The sequence below is a fragment of the Nomascus leucogenys genome, chromosome X (genome assembly GCF_006542625.1).
Source record: "Nomascus leucogenys isolate Asia chromosome X, Asia_NLE_v1, whole genome shotgun sequence".
Lineage (NCBI taxonomy): Eukaryota > Metazoa > Chordata > Mammalia > Primates > Hylobatidae > Nomascus > Nomascus leucogenys.
Genome location: NC_044406.1, coordinates 18,159,554 through 18,178,703, shown reverse-complemented (window position 1 = coordinate 18,178,703; position 19,150 = coordinate 18,159,554). Strand labels below are relative to the sequence as shown.

The 19,150-nt window shown below is 41.8% G+C and overlaps 1 protein-coding gene across 10 annotated transcripts in view; it reads left to right on the top strand.

Moving 5' to 3' along the window:
- SH3KBP1 (SH3 domain containing kinase binding protein 1) overlaps positions 1–19,150 on the top strand; it is a 358,209-nt gene that overhangs the window by 166,369 nt on the left and 172,690 nt on the right. For all 10 annotated transcript variants that reach the window (XM_030807593.1, XM_030807591.1, XM_030807587.1 and 7 more), the window contains one exon: positions 16,511–16,614. In XM_030807593.1, the coding sequence (XP_030663453.1) occupies positions 16,511–16,614 (104 nt within the window). The remainder of the gene's footprint in view (positions 1–16,510; positions 16,615–19,150) is intronic.

Below are 19,150 nucleotides of genomic sequence, written 5' to 3'. Positions count from 1 at the left end.
TTGATGAGAATCTTGGAAATCTTGCCTTATCAGTTCATTTAGAGCTATGCTTCTCTTTGCTAGTCTGTGTGGAGATATACCTATGGCTTAATTAACCAGTTCCGTAACTGAAGGACATTTAGGATAATTCTGGTTTTTCACTATTCTGACTAATGTAGCAGTGAACATTATGCATATATCTTTGTACATTTCATGTGAGTTATCTGGAGTATAACTTCCTGAAAGTGGAATTGGTGTTTTCTTGATTCTTTTAACACCTTTTTTTTTTTTTTTGAGATGGAGTCTCATTCTGTCACTCAGGCTGAAGTGCAGTGGCATGATCTTGGCTCACTGCAGCCTCAACTTCCCAAGCTCAGGTAATCCTCCCACCTCAGCCTCCCAAGTAACTGGGATTACAGGCGTGTGTCACCACGCCTGGCTAATTTTTTTTTTTTTGGTAGAGATGCGGTTTTGCCGTGTCACCCAGGCTAGTCTCGAACTCCTGAGCTCAAGAGATCTGCCTGCCTTGGCCTCGCAAAGTGCTGGGATTAGAGGCGTGAGCCAGCATGCGTGGTTAAGACTTTTTTTAAGACTTTTTTCTTTTTTTTTTTTTTTTTTGAAGAACTGGTCAGATGCCTCTTGTTCCAGCTGGCCATGCTGACCGTAGGGTCCTTCATCTTCTAGTGATACCACAGAAATGGACCTCAGTGGAAGTCAGGCAACCCCTCCAGGCAGATCCTGTGCAATTATAAACATTAGCATCTGGGGGGAGGGGGAGGGATAGCATTAGGAGATATACCTAATGCTAAATGACGAGTTAATGGGTGCAGCACACCAACATGTCACATGTATACATATGCAACAAACCTGCATGTTGTGCACATGTACCCTAAAACTTAAAGTATAATAATAATAAAATTAAAAAAAATTAGCATCAACTTCCCTCCTTCTATGGAATATTTCTGTGCTTGCAGCCCAGCAGGCACTGGGGACACGGACACACACATACACACACACACACACACACACACACACACACACACACACACACACACACACACACCAGTGCAGCTGAGTAGGGCTGGGAGCAAGGGATGTGTATGAAGCCGTGTGGGTACATGGAAGCCCTAGTGACCTCTTTATACCTGAAGGATAGGGGGAAACTTGTAGTGCTTTCAGAATTTAAGTAGTCAGACAAGGGAGAGAAAAGTAGGGCTGAGTTGGGGGAGGGTGATGAGGCTGTGGCAGGTGTCAGCCTGCAAATTAGCTGTGCTGGCCTCCCTGGAAGAAATCATGGGCATTGAGCTCAGCCAAGCCAGGGCACCAGATGACAGAGTGGGGCTCTCGCCAGCCACTGACCCAAGTAATAAGAGGGCACTTGGCAAGCAGCTTCATGAGCACTGTGCCACGTGGCCATTTGTGGTTCAGGACTTGAGAAGTTGCCCAAAGTGGCTCTTTTGTTATGATGTGTTACTCCAAAGCTTATGAAGCATTCCAATGAACAGAGTCCAAATGTTATGTTTACTGCTTTGTTAAATATAAATAGTTTACCCTTGTACGTTTGGGTTTCCTTGGAAACCCAAGGAATATTTTAAAAAATATTTTTAAAGATAGGTTCTTGCTCTGTTGCCCAGGCTGGAGTGCAGTGGTGCAGTCATGGCTCACTGCAGCCTAGAACTCATGGGCTCAAGTGGTCCTCCCATCTCAGCTTCCCGGGTAGCTGAGACTACAGGCACACATCACCACGCTCTGTTAAATTTTTTTATTTTTATTTTTTGTAGAGACAGGTTCTCACCATGTTGCTCAGGCCTTGAAATTCTGCCCTCAAGGGATCCTTCCACCTTGACCTCCCACAGTGCTGGAATTATAGGTGTGAGCCGCTGCACCCAGCCTGGAAACTACAATCTTGAAAGCAGGGATTGGGGGTTCTTTTTATTTAAAAAATTTCCATGGAACCTGTTTGCCAGTCTGGTGAAGCCTGTGGACCCCTTTTCAGAATAATGTTGGTAAATGAATACAAAGGGAACCAAAGAATTACAAAGGAAACCAATTATGTTAAAATAGTTGTCAAAATAGTACAAAAATACAAGTAAGACATATTCTTTCTTATAGCAACATCCAGCAGTGGGTCAGGAAGTGATCATAATTTTGAAGTAGGGGTGAGTGTAAATGATATTTCAAGGTAACTGTAACTGTGAAATGAAAATATCTATTCATGTAGTGGGAAATAAATAAATTTCATAGATGCTGCTAGTACCAATGTGGTTTGTTGCTTAGATTCACGGTGGGAATAAAGGCCAAATTTCAGAAGATAGTAAAAGATGTATTTTTCTTTCCGTCTAAGTTTAGACCCCCTGAATTCTATCCACACACCCTAGTTAAGGACCTCTGCATAAGGGGTTTAGCCTTTCAGATTATGAGGAATGAATTGCAGGGATATAAACTCCCATTTGCATCAAGAAAATTCATAAATACCTAGGCCTCCTCCTCTCTTTATTCTGATGGGGATGAGAAGGGAAACTATATTAAAAATGAGTCAAAATTTAAAAATATGACTACCTGCAATGAAGATCTCCCCCTACCCCCAAAAGAGAGGGGTACATGTGGAATTCTTTGACACTTTCTAAATCTCCCAGCACAGTGGCCATTTTTGGTACTGATTTTAAAAACTGGGAAACCCTAGATTTGTTTATGGTGTGTATCTCCCACCGCACCCCCCCCCCACACACACACACATACCTCCTAGTAATTCTCTAAGATTAGGCAAGACAGAAGTATCCCAGATGAGGGTCTTTAGGATTTTCTAGACCTTTGTTACAGTTCTTCAAATGTTTGTGTCTTTTTTTCTTCTTTCCTACCTACCCCTCATTCCCTCATCTTTTCCCCCTCCCTGCCCATTCTACCTTTAACTGTAAAAGTTAGGTGTCTGATATATTCATTTGTCAGCAGCAAAATTTGAGGATGCCTTTAAAAATAGATATGTTAGAGGGAGTATGTTGGATAGAAAGGAGAAATCTTGTTTATGCTTAATAAATAACTTATATTTAGAATCTTCCTTCAATTTTTCCTTTGAAATTCTGTATTCTCATTTCACTTGAATGACTCTGCATGGAGCGTTTAAAAGTAGATCACAAAACCCTATAAATATGGTGAGTTCTTTTGGGCATTTTGCCAAAATTAGCCTTGCAGGGAAAAGCAGTGTGCTTTATGTATTGGATTTTCTCCTCTGAAAATCTAGACTCCCTCCCCTCTGGAGAGCTAGCTGCCAGGGCTGGGGAAAGTCAAGCCAGGGACACATTAGGGAAGTGTCCCTGGTATGGCCTGCTGAGGTTGGGTTATTTGGATTGAGGGTTGTACTGAAAGGCCAAAACCAATGCCTGGGACCAACCTGAAGAAAGATGAAAAGCAGAGGGACGTTTAGAGATGTCACTGATTTTATGTTATGACGTGATTCCTTTCTCTCACTCTGATTGGAAGGGAAGGCTGGTGAAAAAAAACATTAACAAAGCTGTCTTTTAACAGATTCCTGAATGTAAAGCCAAATGGAAAAAAGGGAGAGAGTCAGGTGGAAGTAAGCCCCTTGGAAAGTAGGTCTGTCTCCATCATCCCAATTTTATACGTGAGAAAACCGAGGCAGAGAGCCGCGCAGGGGTTGCAATGCTGGGTGAGTTGGGCCCTTTGTCTCTTCTGTATTGTTAGCTCAGGGTTCTCTAATTATTATTATTATTATTATTATTATTATTATTATTAGTTAGAGGCAGGATCTCACTATGTTGCCCAAGCTGGTCTTGAACTCCTGGGCTCAAGTGATCCTCCTGCCTCAGCCTCCCAAAGTGCTAGGATTACAGGTGTGAGCCACCATGCCTGGCCCCAGGGTTCTCTTTTATGTGCCTTAATGCTTTAAGTGAAGACCACGTATCCATGAGCAGTGAAATCAGAGCCCGTGCATCCTTTCAGATGGCTAATTCACATACCATTTTTATAAGATATGATTGAGGTAGAGGATGTTGAGTTCTTCATGCTCATGGCACCAAAATTACAGATGTGGCTTCTAAAGAAATATCAGATGACAGTGTTAATGATAAAATATACATATGCAGCTCCTCTTTGCAGAAACTCAGTTTATTCAATGGATGGCCCCTTTGACTATTACGTTGGAAGTAGAAACTTGATTTGGGGGGTCATATGTTAATTGACCAAATTTAAGACGGTTTTCAGTGGCTTCTTTAAATCAGGCATTAGACTCTGAAGTTCCTAGGGCTGAGGAGGGCCTGGATCGGGGATTTTCTAGATATATGGCACCCGGGTCCACATAGGAATCTAGAGTGGCGCAGTGGCATCGCCCTAACCATCATGAGGCAGATGTGGGTGTTGGTGAGTGAGTTGAATTGGTTGACACAGATGTGCATGAAAGAGCTGAGAGGTGTCAGGGTTGAAAAGATGGAGACTGACAGCAACTGACACAGATAACAAAAACACAATGGAAGGAGGACAGTGCTAGAGAAAAGCAATGGTTGTTAGGAGAACCCAGAGAAGGGGCCCGCATGGCTGAATGAATATGTATGTGTGTGTGTATGTCTGTGTTCCCATGAGTGAGGGCGAGCTCAGAAGATGGACACCACAGGGCCCCTCCACCTAGAGAGAGATGGCTGTCTGGGCTGTGTAGGCTGGTGGTGTCTGGCCAGGGAAGATAACCTTGGCTTGGTCACTGATGGAATAGTATGGGCCTCCTCAGGGTTCTGTAACAGCATCTGATCAGAATAATGACTAATGTGGGCTACAGATGTGGAGCCCTGTCTCTGAGCTCACACCTCCTGCTGTGTTCATAGACCAGCCACAACCAGTTGTCACTGGGAGGTGCGAGGCCCCTTGTCATTGAGCCCCATGAAAAGCACCTTTCTTGCTGATTGAATTGATATTTATTTCTTTCAAAACACCAACTCACTTTACTATTAATGTAATCAAAGTGTGATCAGAAGGATAAGTTTCATAATGCAAGGTAATTATTTTAATAGGTGACTGTGAAAAGCGATTACAGTACATTATGTGCTCTTTGTGAAGACAAATTGATATTGTAGAAGCATTTAAGTGAGTTTCTACCCTCCCCCCAATCTGCCTCCCCTGAAGTATCACTGTTACTTTGGGGTATAGCCTTCCATACCATTTTCTGTGCTTACACAAGTGTGTCCGTGTACATATACCCCCTTTCTCTCATTCATTTGTATGTTTTTTGAGACAGTCTCTTACTCTGTTGCCCTCATTCATTTAATTGTATTAGACCTTCATATATTAGTTGAATGTTGAATGGATTCATTTATTTATTAATGAACACTTGTTGAATGTATACTCTGTGCTAGGTTCCGAGTTATTAGGAGTAACTAAAATGCTACATGCTGCTTAGAGTTATGAGTGTGTGTGTGTGTGTGTGTGTGTGTGTGTGTGTATTTATAAAATTGGGATCATAGTATACATATTACGTGATTTAGTCTTTTAGTATACTATGGACACCTTTTCACATGGATACACATAGAGCTACTTGTTATATTTAATGGCTGCTGGATATACCTTCCCCTCCCAGTAGACATCCAGGTTTCACATGTAGATCTCTGTGTGTATATGCATTTGCTATTAGAAACAATGCTGCCCTGAACCTTCTTATACATATATCTTTGCCTACTTAAACCAAATGTTTTCTGTCTTTTAAGAGGACCGAACATAAAATCCGACATACATCATTTCTTGTTCATATATAGCCCTGCTCTATCGTTTAGTAAGGTTAACTCACGGGGGGCCATAAGTTTATAAGAGGAAAGCAGTTAGAGGAATAGATTAGCATTGTTTAGTATTACAGATGCTTCAGACTACAAGGTTGATGGAGAATGAGTTGGTCAATTAATCGACCAACTTCGACACACCAACAAGACTGCAGGGTCTACCATCTTTCCATCCCTATAGCATCAACAATTCCAGATGGCAATGACTTTTGTTTGCTTCGTTTGTTATATATATATTTTTGTTTTGAGACAGGGCCTCACTCTGTTGCCCGGGCTGGAGTGCAGTGGCACAATCATGGCTCACTGCAGCCTTGACCTCCTGGGCTCAAGCAGTCTTCCTGCCTCAACCTTCCAAGTAACTGGCACTGCAGGTGTGTGCCACCATGCCTGGCTAATTTTTTAATTTTATGTAGAGACTGGGTCTTGCTGCCCTGTTTGATACCATGTTGAAGCTTTAACTCTCTTTCCCTCCACCTTTCAGGATGTGGAATTCATTAGTTCATTCATTTGTCAAGAATGGATTGAGTATCTACTCAAACAGACACTGAGCTAGGTGCAGGTATCAAGGACAAGTAAGAGAAGGTCATTGGCCCCCAAAGGAGGCAACAGGCATGTCAACTGACAATTGTTCGGCGTATGTCTGTGTCCATGTCTGCTTTTTGGCCTCTCCTTCTCTGGGCATGTAATTCGTCCCACTGTGTTTTTCCAGCTGTGTCTTTCATTCTTCTGCTGGGCCATCTCCTGCTTCTGGGACCCTCCCCCATTGCCATTCTGCATATACCTGACACCAAGCCCTTCTCCCTGGGTCACTGTCCTCATCACATCTTGTTCTACGCTTCTCTGTCCAGAAACCTCCTCTGGTTTCTCATTGCCCACAAAATAAAGTCCTCATCTTCAGCTTGGCATCCAGAGTCCACTGGAAACTCACTCCCAATCTGCCTTCCTGGTATCATCTTGCGTTGGTGGAAAAAGAGGGCTGAAGACCACTGGACAAGTTATTGAGGCTTCCTGTGCTCATCATAAAGATGGGGCTAGCATGCTGAACCTCCTAGAGTTGGCCTCAGGACATGAGGGAAGGCCTGTTACATGCCAAGCATGGTTCCTGGCATGTAGCAGGCACTCAATGTTCATTTCTTTCATTTCCAAGATTAAGGTGATTTTTCTTCTGTGACTTTTGATGTTATCTGCCTCCCTTCCTACCCTCCATGGCTCAAAGGCTCTAATAAATGGTTCCCTGCTAGTTCTACATTTTCTCTTATATCCTGCCAAGACTTGGGAGAAAATGAACACTGGCATAGCTATACCCACTTGTCAGATGCCCTCTGCCTTTGAAGTAGCAGGCAAATGGATTTCCTGTGTTCTGCTGTGCAGAGATGTTGATTATACACATCCCTATGAAAATCAAGCAGGCTCATCTCCAAGGACCACACAATGCTGGTTAATTAAATATTATACATTTCCACTGCAACAGTCCAGGTACAGCCAAAGGGGTTTGTAAAGAAACACCCACAAGGTCCTTTTATTTGGAGTGCCATTGGCTTCTGAAGTGTCCTCCTCTTCCTGCTAGTTGCATTATGTTGAAACAGGATGACGAGTGGAAATGTTTCCAGTAAAGAGTATGATGCAGGGGTTCTGCAAGATCGGTAAATCTACCTTCTCTTCCCTTGTACTCAGAATCTACTGGACGTCCCAAGTAAAAAATGTGTGAATCTATACATTTAGTTAAGTTTGTGTTGTTTTCTCCACCCTGAGATAGGAAACATGGCTTCTTGCATAAATTGAAGTTTCCAACTCAAGAACAGCCTTTTAAAGAAGCTGGCATGCTGCTCAGTAACTGGGGAGTTGCTGCCTTCCCCCCATCCCCTGAGCCCCGGCACCTAGCAGTGTTTGTTAATGAATCATAGCAGAGACTTCCATCTTCTCCACTCTCCTGCCCCAACCCAGGAACACATTTCCAGAGCTAGAAACTACTTAGTGCAACTGTTCCAAAGGTCTGTGAAATAAACATCACAGCACAGCAGCATTCACCTGTGCTATGTATTAAATACTATTGTCAGATATTTAGAAGTCTGGGTTCTCTCCCTTGTGGGAAAAGACACTGAATGTAGGACCTAAAATAACATGATCCTGGAAAAGTCCCATTCCTTTTTGGCCTGATGCTCTTCTTTGGGCAACAGATCTGTCTAGATGTCTCTGGACCTTGGCCGCACATTAGAATCACATGGGGATCTTTTAAAATCCAGATGCCCAGGCTGCACCCCAGGCCAATATTGACATTTGAATCTCTAGAGGTGGGTCCAGGCATTGGTATTTCCCCTTTTCCCCTTAAAATTTTTAATCAGAAAAAATTTTAATGCACAGAAAATTTGAAATAATAGTACAATGAACATCCACCTAGATTTACCAATTATTAGCATTTTGTCACATTTGCTTTCTATCTCTATCCTCTGTCCAATCTCCACACATACTCTTTTTGATTACTTTTTTTAATCATTTGGATTTTTGGTGTTTTTTTTTTTTTTTTTGAGACAAGGTCTCACTCTGTCGCCCAGGCTGGAGTGCAGCGGTGTGATCACAGCTCACTGCAGCCTCGACCTCCCCAGGCTCGGACAATCCTCCCACCTCGGCCTCTGGAGTAGCTGGGACCACAGGCACATGCCGCCATGCCAAGCTAATTTTTCATTTTTTATAGAGACGAAGTTTTGCCATGTTGCCCAGGCTGATCTTGAACTCCTGGGCTCAAATGATCTTCGTGCCTTGGCCTCCCAAAGTGCTGGGATTACAGGTGTGAGTCACTGAGCCTGGCCTGATTTTTTTTCCTTAAACGGTTTGAAAATAAATTACAAACATCAGGACACTTCATCCCTAAATACTTCAGAATGTATCTCCTAAGTATGAGGACATTCTGCTAGGTAACTGCAATAGAATTAACACACTCCGGAAATGTAACATTAACATGCTATTATCTAGAATTAGTTCATATTCAAATTTCCCCAGTTTTCTCAATGTTTTTATAGCCTTTTAAAAATGCAAAATTCAATTAGAGATCATACATTATATGTAGTTGTCATATGTCTTTACTCTTTTTAAATCTAGAATAATTCTCTAGCCTTTTAAATATCTTTTGTGATATTGACTTAAGAAAAAAATATTTCTATGCCTGGCTTATTTCACTTAACATAATGACCTCCAGTTCCATCCATGTTGCTGCCAAAGACAGGATCTCATTCTTTTTTATGGCTGAGTAGTAGTCTATTAGGTGTCTATACCACATTTTATTTTCTTTTTTTAAATAAATTTTATTTTTAATTTTTGTAGGTACATAGGTGTATATGTTTATGGGATACATGAGATATTTTGATATGGGCATGCAATGTGTAATAATCACACCATGGAGAATGGAGTATGCATCCCCTCAAGCATTTATCCTTTGTGTTACTAACAATTCAATTATAGTCTTTTAGTAATTTGAAAATGTATGATTAAGTTGTTATTGACTATATCATCCTGTTGTGCTATCAAATAGTAGGTCTTATTCATTCTTTCTAACTATGTTTTTTGTACCCATTAACCATCCCCATCTCACCCCCGACCTGTTCCCACTACCCTTCCCAGCCTCTGATAACCATCCTTCTATTCTCTATGTCCATGGGTTCAATTGTTTGGAGTTTTAGATCTTACAAAGTGAGAACATGCGATGTTTGTCTTTCAGTGCCTGGCTTATTTCACTTAACATAATGATCTCCAATTCCATCCATGTTGTTGCAGATGTCAGGATCTCATTCTTTCTATGGCTGAATAGCATTCCATTGGGTATGTGTACCACAGTTTCCTTATCTACTTTTCTGTTGATGGACACTTAACGTTGATTGCATATCTTTGCTACTGTGAATAGTGCTGAGGTAAACATGAAGAGCTAAAAAAGTTGATCTCATGGAGGTAGAGAGTAGAGAGGTTGGTTACTGGATACAAACATACAGTAGCAGAGTAGGGTGACTATAGTTGACAACAATGTATCGTATATTTTAAAATAGCTAGAAAAGAGGACTTGAAATGCTCCAAATACACAGAAATGATAAATGCTCAAGGTGATGGACACTCAAATACCCTGACTTGATCACTACACATTCTATACATGGAACAAAATATCACATGTACCCCCTAAAAATGTGCAACTATTACGTATCAATAAGATTTTTTTTTTTTTTTGGCTAGGTGTGATGGCTCACTCTTGTAATCCCAGCACTTTGGGAGGCTGAGGCAGGAGGATCAGTTGAGCCCAGGAGTTCAAGACCAGCCTAAGCAACATAGCGAGATCCCATCTTTACAAAAAATACAAAAATTAGCCAGTGTGGTAGCTTGCGTTGGTAGTCCCAGCTACCCAGGAGGCTGAGGTGGGAGGATTGCTTGAGCCTGGGAGGTCAAGGCTGCAGTGAGCCAAGATCACACCATTGTACTCCAGCCTGGGCAACAGAGTGAGGCCCTGTCTCAAAAAAAAAAAAGTTTTTAAGAAAAAAATCAGATGAGTTTTTTTGTTTGTTTTTTTTTTTTTTTTTTTGAGACAGAGTCTCGCTCTGTCATCCAGATTGGAGTGCAGTGGGACAATCTTGGCTCACTGCAGTCTCCCGGGTTCAAGTGATTCTCCTGCCTCAGCCTCCCGAGTAGCTAAGACTACAGGAGTGTGCCACCATGCCTGGCTAATTTTTGTATTTTTAGTAGAGACAGGATTTCACCACGTTGGCCAGCTGGTCTCAAACTCCTGGCCTCAGGTGATCCTCCTGCCTCCACCTCCCAAAGTGCTGGGATTACAGGCTTGAGCAACCACGCCTGACCAGATCAGTTTTTGTAAACGGCCCCTCATTTTAAATTTGCATGATTGTTCCCTCGTGGTTGGATTTAGGTAAATGTTGTGGCAGAGGTATTCTATAGGTGATGTTATAGAAGTCTTCTATAGGTGATGATGTTCCATAGGTCCTTCTCAGTGCAGCCTATCAGGAGGCACATGATGTCAATTTGTCCTATGATTAGAATGTTAATTTGGATCACTTGGGTAAGGCTGTATCTGCCAGCTCTCTTCATTCTAAGGGGACCATTTTCCTTTTGTAACTGTGGGGAGATACTTTGAGATTTTGTAAATATCTTAATCCCCAACAAGCTTTTGCCCGGTGGTTTTAGCAACCATTGATTCTTCCCAGAATCAATTATTACTATGATGGTTATAAAATGACTGTTGTCTATTTCTATCATTTCTGTATTTGTCAACGTTCTTATGTTGAAAAAAAGAGAAAAAAGGAGCTTTCACTTCTCACTCCATAACTATCTATCTGATCTTCTTTAGCTAGCTATCTAGCTACCTGTTAAACATATCGATATGGACTCATGAATTTTTTAATGAATATATTGTAGTAAATTCCCTCAGTACATACTGTATTGTCCCAACTTTGGCCAGTGGAAGCCCTGTCTAGCTGACTCCTGTGTCCTTTTGAAATTATCCCTTAGATGTTTGAGTACTTCATGAATTTTAGCACAACCAGATATTTTAGTCTCACTTTGTATTTTCTTTGCCGTAGGCTTAGAAGAAGCCATTTTTCTATGGAGACCTAGTTCCTCTGGAGCTGCTATTTAGGAAGGCATCAGTAGTTTTGCGAAAGCTCCCTAGTCGATTTCAATATGCAGCAAAGAATAAGAGACATAGATTAGAGTCTTCCAAGGGGAGACCACCTGTTCCCAGAAGGTGTTTTTTTTTTTTTAATCACCTGTTATTTGTGGTACTGATTTGTTGCTGAGATTTAGATTTTCATGTGTGTTACTCAAGAGATAGCTTTAAATGCAGGTCCCTGGCCCCAACCCCAAAGAGTGAGTTCAGTAGTTCTGCCCTGCATTTTAACAGTCTGGTGCAGGTGGTCCCCTGTAGAATATGCCAGAAGTAACCCTGGAAACTGGGAATTAGGGGTTTCTTTTGATTTTCCTCTTGCTTTTTATCAATGGTTTCTCCCTTGCAATATGATTTCAGAATAGTGCCACGTTCCGCAGGTATGTGGTAAGGATCTAGTTGATTAATTTGATGGATTCTTTGAAAATATCAGATGATTTAAACGCTTGTAGCTTTACTCTTGTTCCATCATGGGGAATTGGGGATGTAAAAAAAAGAGGTGGTGGGGTGGGAGTGGGGGTGGGAAGCTCTATAAGTGCTGGGAGTTTTCAGTTGACCCACAGACTTTTTTCATCCAGTACATTATTTGTTGTTATTAGTTTATTTTCACGGGCACTGAATGAATTGGCCTAATAAAGTTTTCACATGCTGTAAGATCCTAGGATGTAGGCTCTAAAATATAGATGTGTGTGCTGTTATGGGGACTGGGTCATGACACCATAGTCAGTTTCTGCTATTTCCTTTTCTGAGAAGGCAATTGCATTGTCTCCCCATCCAACCAGCTTTATTTTATTAAATCTGGGGCCTGTAGGGCCCAAGTGCCCAGCAGCTATAAGGAAAAGCTCCTGATTTGTGGTTTTTCACTTCCTGGTTCCACCTTTCAAACAAATACCATGTTAGTGCAGCTAGTCCCTTCTGTGATCTCAAGACCCAGGACTGAGAATGCTTAAGAACAGTCAGATGTGGGAGGGAGATAATGCTTCTGGAGTTGCGTTGCCTGGTTTGAAATCCTCTGGTAAAATACATGATCTCTATGTGCCTCCGAGGTCTTCTTGTCTGTAAAAAGGGGGTTAGTAATCTACCCCAGAGGTTCAGTGTGAGGATTAAATGGGGTAGCATATGTAAAGTGCTTAGCAGTCTATGGCACATAGTAGGTGCTCAATAAATATTACTATTTTATTAAACAGTAAATGATCACAAATGGAAGGGGGCCATGGGGTCTAGTGAGAGAGTTGAGGGTGTGCTGTCTCAGTTATCATTAGATCGGCTATTGTGGTATCACAGTGCTTGTGATCAACGAACCCTTATTTCACTTAATACAGTTGTTCCCCCTTATCCGTGGGGGCTACATTTCAAGACCCCTAGTGGATGCCTGAAACCGTGGATAGTGCCAAGGCCTGTATATACCTATACGTACATATCTATGAGAAAGATTAATTTATAAATTAAGTGCAGGAAGAGATTAACACCAATAAATAATAATAAAACACTAATAATAAAATGCAACACTAACAATATACTATAATAAAAGTTATGGGAATGTGTTCTCTTTCTCTTTCTCAAAATATCTTATGGTACTGTACTTAGCCTTCTTATGATGGTGTGAGATGATAAAATGCCTACATGATGTAATGAAGCGAGGTGAATGATGTGGGCATTGTGATGTAGCGTTTGGCTACTATTGACCTTCTGATGATCTGTCAGAATGAGGATCATCTGCTTTGAGTGATCCTGGATCGTGGAGTCACAACGCTGTCTGTGGTTAGATGTGAGGAGCAGACAGTGTCAGTGACTCAAGGGCAGGGAACATCTACAGCATGGAGACGCTGGACAAATGGATGATTCACATCCTGGACAGGATGGAGCAGGATGGCATGAGGTTTCATCACACTACTCAGAATGACATGCAATTGAAAAGTTATGAATTGTTTATTTCTGGAATATTCCATTTAATATTTTTGGACCTTAGGTGGCCACAGGTAACTGAAACTGCAGAAAGTGGAACTGTTGATAAGGGGGGACTACTGTAAAAATTCCACTCCCAGTTCATTTGGACATGAAGGTGGTGGCTCAAACTAAGGGATTCCAAACCTCAGGCATAGGCAAGTCATAAGTTTTTTTCCTTTAGTTTATGTGAGCTATTGAAATGAGGTGGCATTGTCATCTCCTTACCTCTTTAAGGAAGGTCAAGACTCACTAGTAAGCATCAGTGAAATTCCAGGAGAGGAAAAAAATGACAAATGACTTTCTTAGACTTCCTTAAGTTTAAGATGGATGGATGCAACTGAAATACAATTTCTCCCAACTTCAAGCATCCCCCTTGAACTGGGTTGTAGGTCAGGTGGTACTGGCAAACAAATTCAAATCAGTGACAAGCTATAGTTGAGGCCTCAAAAAGCAGCATTCCAGGAGTTTGGTGCTCTCTGTAATGAGAGGTCCATGGCAGAGACCTAAGTGACGTGGTACAGTGTTGCAGGAAGCAGTTGAGTACAGATTGCAGAGAATTTGGCACAAAATGTGAATTGAATTCGTTTATCCAGCACTAGAGAGAGAACTGTGAACTTAGGCTAAGGAAATGCTGCCACTTACTAGCTTGGTGACCTGGGGTAAGTCATTGAGTCCTGGATTCCTCATTTGCAAAATGATTGCCCATTCTGGCTTTTGTGTTTTAACTCATGTGGTTGGCAGGAGGAGAGGGTGATGGATATCAGAAGGGATTGTGAGCTATCCCAGTGAGAGGGCTAATGATTGTGCCTGGCGTCAGGTCAGGTGATCTTTACCACCAGCCACTTCTGGGTCCCTCCCCTGTGCCCTCTGTAGGGCTTACTCTTTTTGGTATGTTGGCAGTGAGCTTTGTAGGACTTTATGCCACCAAAACAGTAACAGTCATGAGGCTTTTAAGAAGGATGGACTAGCCTGGCAGAGAGAAAGTAGTGAAGACATCATTCTTCTGACACCAGGCAGGCCTTTATGGAAGTCCGATGCAGAGATTTGGTTTAAGAGCAGTCTGATTATTCCGTTTCAGGTCCTACATCCATTGGGCTAGTCTTTTCTCTAAGAATAGATCACTCTCTCCTTTGCCATTTGTGCAGTGTTGGATCAGATGCTACTTTTTACAGAGGGTTTTTTGAACATATGAACTTACATACAACTGTAAGTTTTATGGCTTCAGCTAACACTAGATCTTCAGATGGTGTTATTTTAAGTCACTTTGGTCAGGACTTTGACTTCTGTGGTTGTGAGTGTTGGTTTTCAGACGTTTGTCATTTCACTTGTTTCACGTTCAGATTTGTGTCTGCAGAGTTTGCTTTTTAACATAACATCTAGCAAATGAAAGCCCTTTAAAGATTGATAGTAGAACTTCATTTTAAGAAGCGTCTATGGGGCCAGGGGAGTCGCAGGGGTCAGGAGTGGGAGGCCAAGATTGCTTTGTAATCTAGACTTTCTTTGCTAGAATGAGAAATCCATATCCTTTATGGTACAGAGTACTTGATTTGCCTTCCATTGTGTGAGAAGCCACGGTATAGTGGTGGCGTTCTTTGCATCGGAATACTCATTCCTCCTGACTTTCCTCCTTGGAAAAGCAAGTTGGAGTGGGCCCTCTGTCCTAGGGAGAGCCAAGCCCTCCTTGGGGTCGCACTACTCAGCCTGCTGACAGTGCCATCAGCACCTAGGAATTGGCCTGGAAATGCTGTGTTTGTTCTTAAGACCCAGAGGCTTGTAATTTTGCACAAAGGGGTGGAGAGTATTTGTGGAGTCACCAAAGATGTAAATAGACAAGATATTGATTCTGAACTTCTGCCCTCTTCCCTCTATTCAACTCTGTTCTTGCTTAGTGAGGTACAGGCAAGAAAAATGGAACAGAGAGAACTAGGCTGCCGGCTTTTGAAACATATTGATCAGGGCACACATCCGATGTAGCACAGAGACCTTCCCCTTTGTATGATGTCATCCTGCATCGGGGCCTTAAAGTGCCCTGTGATCACCTCTGCATGGACTTCCTTTCTCAGAGAAAATATTAGAGAAGAAAAAGAATCCCTGTAGGCAGTGCTAAAAAATAATTTAAGCATTTCTAAATGTGTTTCTTTGAAGTCATTGATCCCTTTGGTTTTCTAGGCCATGCAGTGGCATGAAGGAATGGTGTGAGGCGGTCAGCCATGAACGACAAACTTCTGAGCAATGTCGGTCTCACTTCCTGTCTCCCATCCACCTCCCTAGCTTGGGCCTTCACTGCTGTCTGTCTGTCTGTCTGTCTGTCTCACCCTCACCCCCATACATGTTCTTTCTCTGCATAGTGCACATCTGTGGTGTGGATATGCTGTGGACGGTTGTGTCTGTACTTGAACCAGCTCTAAGCTAGGGTCTCCCAGATGGGCCACGCTGGGTGAGTGAGATGTTGTAACCTTGAGTGTCCTCTGGTTGAGTGAAGTGTGGCCCTGGCTCTTATCTTGATTTGTCTGGCTTGGTTCTGTATGAGCAGCCGGGGATCCTGTTAATGGATCCCCTGGGGCAGAGGGAAGAGGACAGAAGTGGATTTGTTGAATCCTGTGGGGTGTTTGAAATGGTACCAAGAGCAGGCTGAAATCTAATCAGCCTTCGCTTATCAGGCTTGAGTTCCCCTATGTTGAAAGGGTGATGATTAGTTAGAAAAAGGCCAGGATACTTTATCTTTCCTTTGCACATTTAGAAAAATCCCCTCTGCCTTGCTAGCATTAGAAGCAGACCATTCTTTTTTCTCTCCCACTTTGCATCAGCTTCCATTAAAAATCAACAGCAGAAAATATAAAGCCCCATCCATGGAAAACCGTTTAAGGCAACACTGTGCTCCAGTGCTTCAGGGGTGGGATATTTGCCTTCTGCACCAATGGATCGGTTTCTCATATCCATGCCTTTCTGACCCAGCAGCTTTTAAAAGACCAAGAAGCATTGCTCTGCTTTCTACTGCCTCTCTCTAAGAGACCAGGGCTGCCGTGCCTCAAGCCATGTCCCAGAGAGCATATTTGAGACAAGTCAGCTTAATTTGCCTGCATGCCTAGGAAGCCTCTCTTTAAAATCTGATTTGGGGAGAAGAGCTGTCTCTAAATATTTTGCTTTTCCCATCCAGGCGAGCGACGGAGGCGCCGGTGCCAGGTGGCATTCAGCTACCTGCCCCAGAATGACGATGAACTTGAGCTGAAAGTTGGCGACATCATAGAGGTGGTAGGAGAGGTAAGCGACCCGGCCGGGCAGTGCAATGGCCTCGAATGGGCTGTCATAGTCACTGCTTACCCACCCATGAAGACGCCTTGCTACAGACTCACAGGCTGTTTGGCCTTGAAGTTAGGGATCCTCTAGTTGAGTCTCCTGTCTGAGAAAATGGCTTTCCCCAGAGGAATGCCTCCAAGCCAGTTGAGTTCAAACCTGGGGCCATTGGAAAGCATTGTTTCTAACACAGCTTACTAAATACCTCTGAATTTCCAATGCAGTGCCACCAAGTTTCTCTTCTACTTGAATTGATCATAGACTCTGGGCATCCAGAGTGACCCAGATCCATCTTTAGAGCATGGATTTAGTATTCATTGTGGGGGACACTGTGGATTTAGAGGGCAAAAAAAGGAGTGACATTTCTTAGAAGACCTAGTATGTGGCAGATGTGACAAGATTCTTTAAGCATTAGCCCATTTCCTCAGCCCACACAGTTTATTGTGCGGGATGGGGAAGGAGGATCAAGAGACCCTAGAAGAGGCAGGGCCAGTGGCCAAGCCTGGTCCCTGTGACTGGAGACCCTCACTCTTCCTGCTGTGCCACGTTCTCTTATTCCTGCTAGTGAAATGTCCCTCCAGATTCCCTCAGGCCCAGGGGATCCTGGGTTTCAGGCTTAGAACCTTATCATTCATTCTGATTCAACAGTTGTATCTATATCTAGAAACACAGTTTTCCAATTGCTTATTGTTTGCTGATACCCTCTGACCTTACAGAAACCCACAATTCATAGAAAAGGAAGCTAGAAGTTGAGGATGACTTTAAGGGAACTGTCATGTGGGTGGAAGTGGCAGGGGTGATGCTAGAAGCCAGATTTCCTAACTCTCATACATAACCTAATGTGAACATGTGTCAGAGTTTTATTTAACTCATTAATGAAGGGATCTGTAAGATGGTAAGGCTGGCCTGAAGAGAATTGTGAAAGAGCAAAGATAATGACTGAAAAAAAATATTTAAGATTGCTAAGTTACATGCAAAACTACGTAGTGCCCTACAGTGCAATAAAACTGTAACCTTTGAGGTTATCTTTTCTAGGGGACAAATCCTTTGCATTTCTGCTCGTCAATTTATTTTTGTTACTACCTGGCAAGAATCATTTGCAGTGCTCTCAGTTTTCACCATTTAACATCCACAATAACAGAGTCGTAAACTAGCCTCACAAATAGTACATAGTTTGCCAAGCAGAGATACATGTCCCTTCAGAAGCAATTAATGGGGTCTCCAGTGTGGCACTGGGAGGGCATGCAGGAACCCCTTTTACCTACTTCTGAATTTTGGATAATTAACATGTCATTCATCCTTTTTTACCCCTGGTGGCAAGCAGGACACATAGGAGACATTTATTGAAAGTTGAATGAGTGAAAAAAATGAATGGACAACAGAGAACATTTATTTCGGTGGTAGAATGACAAATTTCTTAAGGCTGTAACCATGGAAAGAAATTCCAGAAGAAAAAATAAACAGATGTGACTAATAAGAAAAATGGTTAAGATTTTGGTATGATTTGAAGCTAGTCCAGCTAAGGAAAGAGAACAATAAATAGGAAAACATTTGCAATAAATTATGACAGAAGTTATTATATATGTAGTATGTGAAAATATTAGGAAGCTATTATAACAATGATAAATGATAGATAAATTTGCCATAAACACAGATCCCAGACGGAGAAAAAAGTCTTAACCACAAGAAAATGTTCCACTCGGCTGTTAATTAAATAAATACAGATTCAGACAATAATGGGTTTTTACTTATGAAAATCCTAAGGAAATACTTAGTGGTTAAGCTGTTGGCAAGGCGTAAAAGAACTGGTGAATTTGTATGTCTGTATTATGAAGCTATTTGGCAAGGTATGTCAAGAGCTATAAATATCTGAATAACACTTTTTGACTCAGTGATCTCATTCCTGAGAATTTATCCACAGAAACTGATTAATGAAAGAAGAAACATGTGAAATGTGTTAATTACAGCAGTATTTGTGATAATGAGAAATAATCAAGAAGGAGAATTAAGTTGTATTTTCCAGGTAGAACATTGTGAAGCCATTAAGATGGTAAACACAGAGGTTTTTAAATATGTATTTGTTATGATACTTTGCACTGTAATTATCTGTTATATTCTAAGCTGAGAGCTTTTCAATGGCAGGGACCTGATTTTTATCTATTTTTATATTTGTGGTACCTAGAATAGTGCCTGAAACCTAATATGCACTGTAATAAATGCTTGCTGAATAAGTAAATGAATCAATGGAAATACAAAAAGAGTTTTTTGCAAATTGAACAAATCAGAACACAAAATTGCATACACTAGGATAAAACCATGTAAAATACATCTATATGCTTGTGATCAAAGACTGAAAGGGAACAAGAATTGAAAATGCTTCTGTCATAGAAGATGACTTTTCTTTTAATGTTGTAATAATGCATTAAGTAAAACCACAAGACAAGGATAATGATTAATACATTTCTCAGAAATATTGCCCACTTTTGCCTGCCTATTGGCTGCA